Source organism: Prionailurus viverrinus, chromosome E1 (assembly GCF_022837055.1).
Source record: "Prionailurus viverrinus isolate Anna chromosome E1, UM_Priviv_1.0, whole genome shotgun sequence".
Classification (NCBI taxonomy): Eukaryota; Metazoa; Chordata; class Mammalia; order Carnivora; family Felidae; genus Prionailurus; species Prionailurus viverrinus.
Genome location: NC_062574.1, coordinates 36861052 through 36876941, shown reverse-complemented (window position 1 = coordinate 36876941; position 15890 = coordinate 36861052). Strand labels below are relative to the sequence as shown.

The following is a 15890-nucleotide window of genomic DNA, read 5'->3' as shown; positions in this document are numbered from 1 at the left end:
TACAAATAGATCAAATCACAGATTAATTCCTCTATTTTCTTTTGCAACTTCCCTAGCTTAAGACCTAGAGTTTGAAGTCCAGGGCCTTGAGGAATGGTAATATGTGCAAATTCAAGTTAGAGGTGTGTGCAGAGTTGGAAGGCCATGCGGAAGGGCCCTTCACCGTCCAGAGATCTCTAAGCAAAATTCTTATCACTGTCTACCCCCTTCACAGAGTAAAAATAAGTGGTACCATGTGACATAAAGCATCCTAGAAAGATGTGGAAAGAGTTATTTAAAGACAAAATTTATTTCTGAAATTGGTAGAATATACACGTCGTAATTGACAGAGAGTAAAACGTTACAGCATTTATAAAATATTTACCTACTTATTTATATCTTGGATGCCTGCCTGGTAGTAAGTAGATCTTCCCAGGGTTTCCTTCCTGGAGGTCCCTCCCTGTCCCGTCAGTTCTTATGAACCTACTCGTCTTCCTTAAAAGCAGGAGTGGAGGTAGGATACAATGCTGTTTCACTGCCCTAGACTCTCCTGAATGGACTTTTAACCAGTAGAGCCTCCCTAGTCCTGCCTTTCCACTTCTGCAGAGTTTGGACATCAGGGCCTATGGGCCCGAAGCCAGGTTGGTAGGGCTTCCCCCTTTTATTGTTGGCTTGCCCTCTCTAATTATTTTTTCAAAGTATATTAGGTGGTTCACTGACAAGAATACTGGGTTGCTGACTTAGGAATAATAGACAATCAAATCTATGAAACCACGAAGAAAAAGTCTGTGTATATTTAGTTATAGTTTGATCCATTTTCCCAGCTCTTCACCTCAGAGCCTGGAAAGCCAGTTGTTTCCAAACAACTCAATTACATATGTTCACAGTCCAAAAACCTACCATAGAACTGGGAACTCCGGAGAGGCTCAACAATTTAGGCACTTGAAAGGTGCTGCGAAATCATCCTCATGGTACAAAATAATCATTCCTTTAAAAAACTACCTTCAATCTCTCTTAGAGATGATAGATTTGGAAAAAAAAAAAAAGGACTCAGCATAAATTCCTACACAATCCAGATATTTGCCTACTTCTAAGCCGCGCTACCTACCACCCCTGGGCTTCAATCAGATCAAGAATCCAATAAAGGGTTTGTTCCATCATACAACTGTGACCTCATTCACTTCTCAGGCTTGGGCCCAGGAGAGAATGACTTATAAGCTCCTTCCAGATTTAAAGCAACAGGTTTTTCAATGTGGTTCATTTAGTACCCTTGGGGTATCGTGGGTGTGAATTACAGAATGGGAACGTTTTGACACTGTCGGGGTTTCAGGGGAGGGGAAGGTTTTTTTTTTTTTTTAATTCTGTATTAGAATATTTCCATGTTAAACATCAGTGAGTTGGAAGTTGTTCGAATGAAAAATTTTACTGAAATGCCTTGATTTAATGGTGATTAAGAACCACTTCATTAATTGTTTTAGCCTAGAAAGAAGGACAAAAAATACCCGAAACTCTCATAGATTTGTAGACTGTGGTATTATTGGAAAGAGTGATTGAAAAAGAGCAATTTAAAAAAGGATTATGATTGTTGGGGCGCCTGGGTGACTCAGTCGGTTGAGTGTCCGACTTTGGCTCAGGTCATGATCTTGCGGTTTGTGGGTTCAAGCCCGGCGTCGGGCTCTGTGCTGACAGCTCGGAGCCTGGAGCCTGCTTAGAATTCTGTGTCTCCCTCTCTCTCTGCCCCTGCCCTGCTCGCGCTCTCTCTCTGTCTCAAAAATAAATAAAAACATTTAAAAAAATTAAAAAAAAAGGATTATGATTGTTTTAATTAGAAACTTTAATATTCAAGATCTGACATGCCTAATGGCATGGTAAATCAAATAACATGAGTTAGGCATATTTTTATAGTCTTCCTTGCGGCTAAACACAGATACCTTTGGCACCCAAGGTTTAGCTTGAGCCCCCAAAATTGTTTCAGGCCTCATTCAGGAGCTGCAGTTCTAGAGGCTTCTTATTCCTGTTCTCAGAGTTTATTGTAAGCATAATTTGACACTTCCCTAGTCTTTTGAACTTGATATTTGCCTCCCATTCTGGTCTGGGATACAGAGGGAAAGAAAGTGATGGTTTAATTTATGAATGAATTAAACAAGTATTTAATAAGGGCCTACTGTATTATGGGCCTATCAAGAATAAAATGGGAATTATGGGGGCACCTGGGTGGCTCAGTTTGTTGAACGTCTGACTCTTGATCTCAGCTCAGGTCATGATCTTATGGTTTGGGAGATCGAGCCCTGCATCAGGCTCTGCATTGACAGCGTGGAGCCTGCTTGGGATTCTTGCTCTCCCTCTCTGCACCTCTCTCGCTTGTGCGTGTGCTCAATAAATAAATAAATAAACTTAAAAAACAAAATAAAATGGGAATAATGGCATTGTCATTGGATGGGATTGTTGAGAAATATTATTATTTTAAATATTATTTTAAACTGCAGTAAAAACACATAGCAAAATTTACTATCTTAACCATTTTAAGCATACAGTTTATCAGTTTATTTTTTAAAGTTTTATTTTTAATGTTTATTTATTTATTTATTTATTTATTTATTTATTTATTTTTGAGAGAGAGAGCGCATGTGCACACAAGCAGGGGAGGGCAGAGACAGAGGGAGACACAATTTGAAGCAGGCTTCAGGCTCTGAGCTGTCAGCACAGAGCCCGATGAGGGGCTTGAACTCACGGACTGCAAGATTATGACCTGAGCTGAAATTGGGGGCTTAACCAACTGAGCCACCCAGGGGCCCCTAAGCATATGTTTGTAACTAAGTATATTTAAATTTGGGGCCCCTGGGTGGCTCAGTCAGTTAAGTTTCCGACTCTTGATCTTGGCTCAGGCCACGATCTCCTGGTTCATGAGTTTGAGCCCCACATTGGGCTATGCACTGTCAGCACTTGCTTGGGATTCTCTCTCTCCCTCTCTGTCTCTCACCTGCTTGTGCTCTCTCAAAATAAATACATACACTTAAAAAAAAGTATATTTACATTGTTGTGCAATCAACTTCCAGAACTTTATTTTGCATAAATCAACCTCTAAATTCACTGAACAATAGCTCCCCAATTTACCCCTCCCTTTAATCCCTGGCAACCACAATTCTATTTTCTATGAATTTGACTTCAGAAATCTCATCTAAGTGGAATCACACAGTATTTGTCTTTTTGTGACTGGTGTATTTCACTTAGCATAATGTTCTCAAGGTTCACCCATGTTGTAGCCTGTGTCAGAATTTTCTTATTTTTTAAGCCTGAATAATATTCCATTTTATGTACCACATTTTATTTATCCATTTATCTGTCATTGGACACTTGGGTCTCTTCCACCTTTTGGCTACTGTGAATAACGTTGCTATGACACATTGGTGTACAAATATTTCTTTGAGACCTTGCTTTCAATCCTTTAGCTTTATACCCAGAAGTGGAATTGCTGAATCACACAGTAATTATATTTTTAATTTTTTAAAGAAATATTGTTTTCCATAGTGGCCATCATTTTACATTCCTGCCAAAAGTGCACAAGAATTCCAATTTATCCACATCCTTTCCTGTTTTTTTGTTTTTTTTTTTGATAATAGCCACCCTGATGGGTATGAGGTCATATATCTTATTGTGGTTTCAATTTATATTTCCCTAATAATCATTAGGGATTATTAATGTTGAGCATCTTCTCATATGCTTGATGGTCATTTGTATATCTTCTGTGGAAAACTGTGTATTCAATTCTTTTGCTTACTTTCTAATTTTTTTTCTGTTGTTGAGTTGTAGTTCTTTATATTTTCTGGATATTAACCCCTTATTATATAAAATATTTGCAAATATTGTCTTCCATTCTGTAGGTTGCCTTTTTACTCTGCTGATTGTGGTCTTTGATGCACAGTAGTTTTAGATTTTTATGTGGTCCAATTTCTTTTTTTATTTTTTATTTTTTATTTTATTTTATTTTTTAAAAAAAATTTTTTTTCAACGTTTTTATTTATTTTTGGGACAGAGAGAGACAGACAGAGCATGAACGGGGGAGGGGCAGAGAGAGAGGGAGACACAGAATCGGAAACAGGCTCCAGGCTCTGAGCCATCAGCCCAGAGCCCGACGCGGGGCTCGAACTCACGGACCGCGAGATCGTGACCTGGCTGAAGTCGGACGCTTAACCGACTGCGCCACCCAGGCGCCCCTCTTTTTTTATTTTTAAATTTTCCTTTATTTATTTTGAGAGAAAGAGAGAGTGTGGGGGAGGGGTGGAGAGAGAGAGAGAATCTCAATCAGGCTCCGAGCTGCCAGTGCAGAGCCTGACGTGGGGCTTGATCTCACGAAATATGAGATCACGACCTGAGCTGAAATCAAGAGTCGAACACTTAATGAACTGAGCCACCCAGGCACCCCTGTGGTCCAATTTATTTCTACTTTTGTTGCATGTGCTTTTGGTATAATATCCAAGGAATCATTACCAAACCCAATACAATGAAGCTTTTCTCCTATGTTTTCTTCTAAGCATTTACAGCTTTAGGTCTTCTGTGTAGGGAAAAGTAGAATTTTAATGTGTAGCACTGAGGGAAGAGCTGTTTAGAGTGGAAAAGGAACAAAAGTATGTAGAATAATCATGAAAATTAGGAGACAAAGAACAGCTCAACCACATTAGAGGATAGGATTGCATGAAGTGAGTGGGAGCAGAAATAATTAGGTAGGTTGGATTAGGTGTGGTTCATAGAACAGAGATTGCAAATTTGATCCTCACACAAATTTCATTAGGCTTATACCACATTTAAAAACTTGAATTTCAAAAGTGAAAACATGGGTAAATTAAGAGTTATCAGTTTACGACTTCTCATGAAAAACCCAAAGATCGGAAAACATGGGGCCCACATTCCTGCTTAGCCATAATTGGCTGGAGCAGAACAACTGTCATCCCCTTAACTGGAACCATATGTTTTCTGATTGCCATAGTCCCCATCATTTTTTGTAGTTTCCTAGACCAACCATGTCACTTATTTAATGTCTTTTTTTTTTTTAGACATATATACATCTTCATTGTTAAGCTGAGGCATTCTGGACTTTATTAGCTCCGGGGAATCCTGAAGATATTTGAGTAGGAATGTTGAATGTCTATAGCTGTTTTCAATGGGAATTAATTCAACCATATTACTCTGACAGTTGCCTAGGCTCATATTCTCTTCTGACCTTATGAAGAATAAGAAGGAAATGAATATTAGATGGGAAGAATATTAGTATTAGGCTTCTTTCTATGTAGTACTGTTTGCTAAAGGAGAAAAACTTCATGACAAAAGGTTGTGTCTTGGTGTGATTTATAATTTGTAAGTTCTGAAAACCTAATTTTTTTTTAATGTTTATTTATTTTTGAGAGAGAGAGAGAGAGAGAGTGCACACAAGCAGGGGAGGGGCAGAGAGAGAGAGAAGGAGACACAGAATCTGAAGCAGGCTCCAGGCTCTGGCTGTCAGCACAGACCCTGCCATGGGGCTTGAACCCACAGACTGTGAGATCATGACCTGAACCAAAGTCGGACAATTAACCGAGTCACCCACGCACCCCTGAAAACCTAATATATTAGGGTAAAGTCTAGTTCATCTTGTACCGTTAAAGATATATGAGCTTTAAGGAGAAGAAAATCTCACCAGTTCTGTCATTTACCAGATTGATGGGAACGGTACTTTTCAGAAAAAGAAAAAATGTAGCTAACTCTCTGTTAGAGATACTGCCCCAGTAGGCCAGTTTTTTTTTTACAGGCAGATTCCTTTGTTTCTCTCCCTGGCTGTTTTGCTTTCATTGAGTGTCAGCACCTTGAGGTCAGAAGCTGCAATGTTCTATGACAGAGTCCTAGGAGATGTTCATTGAATGACTGGGGAAAGTCGAGATGTTCCTTCCTTTTGGGCACAGAAACTGTACTTCCTAGCAACTCCCTCATCTTTGGCTTTTCTCACTCTTTACCACCTAGAAATCATCAGGGTATGTCAGCATGAAGGAAATATTATTTCCTACCTTAACTCTGGTAACGTGGGTAGGCAAAATCCTTTGGGATGATGTCATCCTTTAATTTTTCCCCCCCAAATTTTTATTTAAGTTCTAGTTAGTTAACATATAATATTGGTTGCAGGAGAAATTAGTAATTCATCATTTATATATAACACCTAAGTGCTCATCACAACAAGTGCCCTCCTTAATACCCATCACCCATTTAGCCCATCCCCTGCCCACTCCCCTCCTTCAATCCTCAGTTTGTTCTCTCTAGTTAAGAGTCTCTTGTGGTTTGCTTCCCTCTCTCTTTCTTTTTTCTTAAAAATTTTTTTTAAATGTTTATTTATTTTTGAGAGACAAAGAGAGACAGAGTGTGAGCAGGGGAGGGGCAGAGAGAGAGGGAGACACAGAATCTGAAGCAGGCTCCAGGCTCCGAGCTGTCAGCACAGAGCCCGATGTAGGTCTTGAGCTCAAGGACTGTGACATCATGACCTGAGCCAAAGTTGGTTGCTCAACTGCCTGAGGCACTCAGGCAGTCCTTCCCTTTTTATTTTTTTCCCCTTCCTCTGTGTTCATCTGTTTCTTAAATTACATGTGAGTGATGTCATATGGTATTTGTCTTTCTCTGACTTATTTCACTTAAGTGAAATACACTCTAGCTCCATCCACGTCATCACAAATGGCAAGATTTCATTCTTTTTGAAGGCTATTCTTCCATTGTATATATACACCACATCTTCATTTATCCTTTCATCAGTCAATGGACATTTGGGCTCTTTCCATAATGTGGCTATTGTTGGTAATGCTGGTATAAACACCAGGGTTCATGTGCCCCTTTGAATCAGTATTTTTGTATCCTTTGGGTAAATATCTAGTGGTGCAATTGCTGGGCCATAGGGTAGTTGTATTTTTAACTTTTTAAGGAACCTCTATATTGTTTTCCAAAGTGGCTGCATCAGTTTGTATTCCCACCAACAGTGCAAGAGGATTCCCCTTTCTTGGCATCCTTACCAACATATGTTGTTTCTTTTGTTAATTTTAGCTATTCTGACAGGCGTGAGGTGGTATCTCATTGTGGGTTTTGATTTGTATTTCTCTGATGATGAGAGACGTTGAGCATCTTTTCATGTGTCTGTTAGCCATGTGGATGTCTTCTGTGGAAAAATGTCTATTCATGTCTTCTTCCCATTTCTTAACTGGATTATTTGTTTTTTGGGTGCTGAGTTTGACAAGTTATTTACAGATTTTGGATACTAATCCTCTAACAGATATATCATTTGCCAAGATCTTCTCCCATTCCGTAGGCTGCCTTTGAATTTTGTTGATTGTTTCCTTCACATACAAGTATGTGCAGAAGCTTTTTATCTTGATGAGCTCCCAATAGTTCATTTTTGCTTTTGTTTCCCTTGTCTCGGGAGATGTGTCTAGTAAGAAGTTGCTGTGGCCGATGTCAAAGAGGTTGCTACCTGTTTTGTCCTTTAGGATTTTGATGATTTCCTGTCTCACATTTAGGTCTTTCATCCATTTTGAGTTTATTTTTGTGTATGGTGTAAGAAAGTGGTCCAGGTTCATTCTTCTGCACGTGCTGTCCAGTTTTCCTGACACCATTTGTTAAATAGACTGTCTTTTTTCCATTGGTTATTCTTTCCCGCTTGGTTGAAGATTAGTTGGCTATACATTTGTGGGTCCTTTTCTGGGTTCTCTATTCCATTCCATTGACCTATGTGTCTGGTTTTTGCCAGCACCACACTGTCTTGATGATTAGAGCTTTGTAATACTAGCTTTAAGCCCAGAATTATGATGCCTCCAGCTTTGTTTTCCTTTTTTAGGACTGCTTTAGCTATTCAGGGTCTTTTGTGGTTGCATACAAATTTTAGGGATGGCCCAGTCCTGAGGATCCCCAGTTCCTCTCTTGCTCCCTCCTGAGTAGTCTAGATTAATGATAATGGAAATATTTGCAGAAATTAAAAGGCTTACTCCCCTTTACACAATACCATTTTAGCTATTACTCATTTAGACCAACTAGTTATAATTTAAAAATATATGTACATCAACATGGATGGTTCTTTTGGAGCAGCAACAATGGAAATACACAGCAAAAACACTCACCCCCATCCCATTACAGCAAGGCATGGATTCGAGAATGGGAGGGGGATTACAAGAATCAATATACATAGGCCCTAAGAGGAAAATACAAATATGTGACAACCACCTGTTCCTCTCATTGGTTTAGCTTGAGAATCAATCCAAAATATCAGAAAATTTTGCTAGCATCAACTTGATAGCAAGTTTTAATATTAAATTGTTTGACCCATATTCTGAAAACCACTAAATACTCTGATTTCCAGTATCTCCTCTTTCCATAATATTTGCATCCATACATATTTGAATTCATTTCTTCACTAACTCAACAAATATAACACCAAATATAACACTAACTCAACAAATATAACAAATATATTCATTGGTCTCTTCACTTAGGAAATGGCAGTTCCATCCTTCCAGGCCTGTACTCCATCCTGTTCAGGCCAAACCCCTGGAATATGTTCCATTCCTCTTCTCTTGTATTCCACATCTAATCCAATCCACTCATTCCATAAATATTTTTTTGTGTGCCTACTATGTTCTAGGCCCTGGGATACATCAGGGAATATATCTATCAGGAAATACTGTTGATTCCATCTTCAGAATATATATGTAACCAAATTACTTTCCCCCACCTCCATTTCTACCTGCACTTCTTGTCTAACTGGTCTCCCTGCTTCTGCTCTTGCCTCATCCACTCCTTGCCAAGTCTATCCTATACACAGAAGCCAGGATAATCGTTTTAAAATTTAAATCAGATCATGTCATGTCTCTGCTCAAATCCTCCAGTAGTTTCCTACGTCACTCAGGGTAAAAATCCAACTTTTACAATGCCCTTCAAGGCTTATATGATCTGTTACTACTGCACCTGTTTCCCCAACCCTGCCATTGGAACACGTCATTGCAGGGTCCTGGAATTGTGCACTGCAGAGCCTACGTGCCTGAATGTGATGGTCCTGTCTCCTAGTCTATGACTTTATCTCTTCCTATACTGCCCTTGGTCACTCTGGCTAATTTGCTTTTTCTCAAATACTGCAAGCATGCCTCTGTATAAAGGCATTTACACTTGCTCTGCCCTCTGCATGGAGTGTTCTTGCCCTAGATTATTCATGGCTTACACCCTTACCTCCTTATTTTTTTCCTCAAATGTCCTTTATCAGCAAGGCCTTTCTTGCTTACCTTCTCCCACTTCCAGCATTCCTTATACCCTCTTTCCTTGTTCTTTTTTAAATCTGTAATCTCTGTCATACTATTATCTTATTTGTTTATTGCATACATCTCTTTACTAGAGTGTAAGTTCCATGGGGGTAGGGATTTTTGTCCTCAGCACGTAGAACAGTGCTTGCACATGGTTGACACTGATAGTTTAAATGAATGGATACATGCATCCATTCATCCCTTCAGCAGATACCTATTATTTGCTAGGGACAGAGAATAAAGTCTTAAAAAAATGGTATGCCTACCCAGCTAGGTATGCCTAGCTGACAGACAAGTGGGACAAATTCATCCAAATTCAACTTTTCATGATCTGTGACAGAAGTCATCAAAATTAATAGTCATCAAAATTAATAGAAACTAAATATCCCAGGAGGCAGGCATGTGTTAAATTTAGTTACGCCAATAGTCATCTAGCCAGAACCAAATGGGATGAAGGGCTGATTTCACTTAATTTACTTGTGGGCCTATCCTAGGTGGTTTAGACCTGGTAGGCTGGTGTATAATTTATCTGTGGGGCTTACGGTCCCAGGATATAAGGTGGGTTCCACAGATAGGTACACTGGATAGATGGAAAGTGCTTTCGGGCTAGGACTTATATTTGGGGCCACCTCTTGTTTATTTTTTCCACTTAAAAGAGCTTGACAAGTATACAGGTGCAGATTTGGCATTCGTGTGTTTTTTTTAGCAGATTTTTTTTGGGTCATTCCTATACTTTTAAAAAAATTAAAATATAATTCACGTACCACAAAACTTCCTGTTTTAAAAGTCTGAGTTCAGTGGTTTCTAGTATATTCACAAAGTTGCACAACCATATACTATCTACTTCCAAAAAAGTTTCATCACCTAGAAAGAAACCCTGTACCTCTAGCAGCTACTCCCATGTTCCCCTTTGGTTGCCTGTAGGTAACCACTAATCTGTCTTCTATCTCTATCAATTTGCCTATTCCTGACATTTAATTTAGACAGAATAATATACTATGTGGCCTTTTTATCTGGCTTCTTTCACTTTGTGTAATGTTTTCAAGGTTCATCAATGTTGTGACATGTATCCATGCATCGTTCCTTTTTGTGGATGAATGATTATAGCTGTGCAGATAGGCCACATTTTGTATACCCATTTATCAGTTGATGGGCATTTGGATTGTCTTTACTTTTTGACTATTATGAGTCATGTTTCTATGAAAACTCTTGTACAAGTTCTTGTGTGGACATAAGTTTTCATTTCTCTTGGGTCTCTCCCATGGAGTGGAATTGCCGGGTCATATGGTAACTAGGTTTCACATTTTGGGGACTGCCAAATTGTTTTGCACAGCAGCTGCGCCATTTTATATTCCCACCAGCAATATATGACGACTTCAATTTCTCCATACCCTCATTAACACTTGTAAGTCTCTTTTTTATTATAGTCATCCAAGTGGGTGTGAAGTGGTATCTTGTGGTTTTGATTTGCATTAAAAAAATTTTTTTTAATGTTTATTCATTTCCTGAGAGAGAGACAGAGACAGAGAGAGACAGAGACAGAGTGTGAGCAGGGGAGGGGCAGAGAGAGAGGGAGACACAGAATCTGAAGCAGGTTACAGGCTCTGAGCTGTCAGCACAGAGCCTGATGCGGGGCTTGAACTCAGGAACCGTGAGGTCATGACCTGAGCCGAAGTTGGACGCTTAACAGACTAAGCTACCCAGGTGCCCCGGATTTGCATTTCTTTAATGACATATGGTGTTGAACATCTTTTCATGTGTTTATTAGTCATTTTCATATCTTCTTTTGAGAAATATCTATTTAGATCTTTTGCCTGTTTTTAAAGTTGGGTTATTTGTCTTTTTATTGTTGAGTTATAAGGGCTCTTTATATAGGTCTTGGACACTAGACACTTATCAGATATATAATTTACAAACATTTTTTCCTATTCTGTGCCTTGCCTTTTCGTTTTCTTGATAGTATCCTTTCAACCACAAAAGTTTGAATTTTGCAGCTAAAAGAGAATGAACGGATCTTTTCTATTTATTTTTTTTAACGTTTTTATTTATTTTTGAGACAGAGAGAGACAGAGCATGAACGGGGGAGGGGCAGAGAGAGAGGGAGACACAGAATCGGAAGCAGGCTCCAGGCTCTGAGCCATCAGCCCAGAGCCCGACGCGGGGGCTCGAACTTACGAACCGTGAGATCATGACCTGAGCCGAAGTCGGACACTTAACCGACTGAGCCACCCAGGCTTCCCGAGAATGAATGGATCTTAATCTAACTCACCTTTTTCATTTTTTAAAAGTGTTCATATTTTTTTACAGTTTCTTTTTTTACAGTTTATTTATTTTGAGAGAGGAAGGGAGGGAGAGAGGAGAGAGAGGAGAGGATGAGTGCGAGTTGGGGAGGGGCAGAGAGAGGAGAGAGAGAAACCCAAGCAGACTCAGTGCTGTCAGCACAGAGCTCCAACTCATAAAATGTGAGATCATGACCTGAGCCAAAATCAAAGTCAGATGCTTATCTGACTGAGCCACCCAGGCCCCCTGATTCACCTTTTTCATTTTACTGATAAGGACACTAAAGTCCAATGAGTTGAATTAATCTCTTCAGTGGCAGAGTTAGGAACACCTGCTTTATGTAATTGTGCTCTGAATTGCATCAAACAAGGTACCAGGTAACCAGAGATAAAAACAAATTCATCACAAATGAATCCATTAGAAAACAATGTAAAATATCAGATAGTCACATGTGATGCAGTGTGGTATGGACTATAAAAGCAAAAGGAGCTCAGAAAAACAACTGGAGAGATGATAGTGTACAGTCACCTAGCAAGAAGTAGACGGAGGGTAGTAACTGACAAAACTATGAGGGGAAAGGACTATGGGATTGAAATATAGGAGTCAAAGTATTAAATTCCTTCACACCAGGCCTCACACTCACCTTTAGCATCGTGTTCAGTTTTCATCAACTTGTGTAGTGGCGTGAGTCCTTTTGCTTATAGGATTAAGATTAAAGACAAGATTAAAAATCAAAATTATTTACATTTTTGATGTTTTGAAAAGTAACATAGTAGGCTATTATGATTTCCTTCTAATTTTTCCTTAGATGAGTGGGGAAGTGAAGAAAATGTCAGTTACAGGTGATACATCTCTTGTATTTCTCAAAAGGTTTGATTCAAATTCTAGTTAGTTAATAGGGGCGCCTGAGTGGCTCGGTCGGTTGAGTGTCCGACTTCGGCTCAGGTCATGATCTTGCAATTTGTGAGTTCGAGCCCTGCGTTGGGCTCTGTGCTGACAGCTCGGAGACTGCACCCTATTTCGGATTCTGTGTCTCCTTCTCTCTCTGCCCCTCCCCCACTTGTGCTGTCTCTCTCTACCAAAAATAAATAAAATTAAAAAAAAATTTTTTTTAAAATTCCAGTTAGTTAACATACAGAGTTCTATTAGATTCAGGTGTACAATATGGTGAGACTCCACACTTCCATACATCACCCGGTGCTGATCACAAGTGCACCCCTTCATCCCCAGATGGTGATACACCTCTTGGTTCATACTGCCTCTTTTGGTGCCTCAATGGATCAAACTCCAGAAAATTTTTTTCGAAAAGCATTATAGAGTTAACATTGAAGGCAAGACTGTTCATTCATCATCTTTCAGGATGAAAAGAAGTGAACAGGTTTTGCAAATTTGTTGACTCGAGGGGGATGGCCTGCTCCCTGTTTCATTTTCATTCGTGCTTTGGTTCTGAACTGTTCACCAAGTATATACCTTTTAATGGCATGGATATTTCTTTCTAAGTGAATTCTCCTGTGAACTGCATGCACAAAATATTTGTTATAATATTAACTACAAAATCTCCTCCCCTTGCCCTACCCCAACCTCTGGCCAGAACGACAACCGAACAAGTACTTTAAGAGTACGGATTCAATTCTCCCCTCCCCACCCCACAATGTCGGGTTTCTATACACAAGGAGCTTAAATCAGGAGAAAAGTGCTGGATATAATGGCTCAATTCTCCAAGTTTGGTCTAGTTTGGCCAGATAAAGCCAATAATGCACTATTTTAATACCAAGAGAGGTCAGTTGCAGGTTATGGGAACATGAAAAAGGTTTTGGTAGCACATTTTTAGGCTGTGAAGGCTATACAGGGTAATTTATCCTGGAGAAGGCAGTACCCATCAAGTAGATGTATTTTCTTTATGAGAAGGGAGAGATTAATACTGACACAAGACACAGATGTGGGATTAAAAAACCCTACCAAACATCTTTATTCCCTCCCTTCCCCCTCATCCTTCTCCCCTCTATTGCTTGCTTCTTTTCCCTGCCTAGACATTAGTTTGCTAGAGGCATCCCGTTCCATTGTGGGAGGCTGCATGTGGCACCATTCTGGTTGGGATAGTGACGTGGAAGATTTGTTTCTGTCAAGAGGCAGACTTTATTTGTACACAGCAGGGTTTTTTCCTGAATGTGTATTAGAGGTTTTCTATAGCCCTAATAAGTAGGGTTTTAGAAATTCTCATTCAGAACCCTACAACCCAAACAGCATCGCAGGCCAGAGTAGAATTTTGAATGTTCACCGTCAAACGATATAAGTATTAGCAGGTCTTGAAGTTGTTCATATAGAAGGGTCATTTTCATGTTGTTTTGCTTAGTAACTGAAATTTGCTTTTATTCCTGAGAAAATTAGAAATGGCGAAATGGGAACTGGAGAGAAAAGATACTTACGTGTAAAAAGTGCCATTATCTAAACAACGAGTGTATCTAGTCATCAGAAATTTGTAAGTAAAAACTTTAATCATAAGTAGTATGTATTTGAATGTACAGAAATGTCAATACAATGTTCAGAAATAAAATCTGTTCCCTTAATACCGACATCTATAAAGGAAACTTAAGAAGTGGATATGGAAAACAGTATGGAGGTTCCTCAAAAAATTAAAAGTAGAACTACCCTATGGCCCAGCAATTACACTACTAGGTATTTACCCAAAGGAGACAAAAATACTGATTTGAAGGGGCACATGAACCCCAATATTTATAGCAGCATTATCTATAATAGCCAAATTATGGAAAGAACCCAAACGTCTATTGACTGATGAATGGACAAAGAAGATGTGAGATATATATATATATAAAACAGAATATTAGTCATCAAAAAGAATGAAATCCTGGCATCTGCAAATGATGTGGAAGGAGCTAGAGTGCATTAGGCTAAGCGAAATAAGTCAGTCAGAAAAAGACAAATACCATATGATATCACTCATATGTGGAATTTAAGAAACACAACAGATGAACATAGGGGAAAGGAAGGACAAATAAGATAAAAACAGAGAGGGAGGAAAACCATAAAAGACTCTTAAACACAGAGAACAAACTGAGGGTTGCTGGAAGGGTGGGGGATGGGCTAAATTGGTGATGGGCATTAAGGAGGGCACTTGTGATGAGCACTGGGTGTTATATGTAAGTGATGAATCACTGAATTTTATTCCTGGAATCATTATTACAACTATATGTTAACTAACTAGAATTTAAATAAAAAGTTGAAAGAAAAGAGTGCACTTATCATGATGAGCATTGAGTAATGTATGGAACTGTTGAACTGCTATATTGTATACCTGAAACTAATATAACACTGTATGTTAACTACTTTGGGATTAAGATAAAAAACTTAATAATAAATAAAACAAAACTCCAAATTAAAAAAAAAAAGAAGTGGACATTGAGTAGTAACACCTGGGGAATTTGTGGAATAGACACTACTGTTGGACATTTCTAAAATGAGGAAACGTACTTTTAATGTCTACATTTTCTTTAAAGCACTGTGGACTTCACAGAATAAAGTATATTTTGGAACGGGCTTACGTAGTGAAGAAAGCAGTGGGACAGCAGGATGGGCATGTGAAACATTTATGTGTGATAGAGACTAGACGGAAAGAAAAAAAGGCAACACTACTAGGAAAACAAGTGGAAGCAGGAATGAAAGAAATGTAATCTCTCATAGAGACAGGGAGAAGAGAAGAACAGGGAAAAAGAAGAAATGAAAGAGGAGAAAGAAGAAGAATGGAAAAGTAAGCAGGGGGGACTGGGAAGCTGTGCTTTCTTAGCTTTGCGAAAGGCTGATTTGCAGAACTCCCTCGTGTGCCCTGGGGTTTTACATAGTTTTACATAACTACTTCTTCAGAGTGGCCCAGATTGGGAGGGGTATTATGAGAATGACCTCAATACAGCTGCTAGGGTTTGTGAATCTTCAATTATCAAGAAAGCAGGAGACTAGAACCTTTATTAGTCAATCAAGAAGCATTTATTGAGCACATACTATACTCAAAAACCAGGCTTGCTAAAAGCAGGAACTTTGTCCCTTTTCATTGCTGAATTTCTTTCTTTTTTACAGTGCTTGGGGACTCAATAAATGCTTATTGATGAGCACTGATCTTATTATACATGATCTAGAGGATTGCTTCTGTATCTCTAAATTCAGCATCAGGATTTTAAATGCTGGGATTAAAAACTACCAGACAGACATTTTTGAAAGTTTTCTGGCATCAGCGACAGAAACAGCAATATATGGGATATAATGGGACCTATTCAGAGGATTTTTTTTCTTTTATAAATAGTAAAATACAACAGGACTCGTTTGGAA

The 15890-nt window shown here is 39.0% G+C and overlaps 1 protein-coding gene across 19 annotated transcripts in view; it reads right to left on the bottom strand.

Moving 5' to 3' along the window:
• EFCAB3 (EF-hand calcium binding domain 3) overlaps positions 1 to 15890 on the bottom strand; it is a 477549-nt gene that overhangs the window by 28856 nt on the left and 432803 nt on the right. For 16 of the 19 annotated variants that reach the window (XM_047833629.1, XM_047833633.1, XM_047833637.1 and 13 more), the window contains one exon: positions 12196 to 12249. In XM_047833629.1, the coding sequence (XP_047689585.1) occupies positions 12196 to 12249 (54 nt within the window). The other 3 variants (XM_047833634.1, XM_047833652.1, XM_047833651.1) reach the window with 3 other exon arrangements.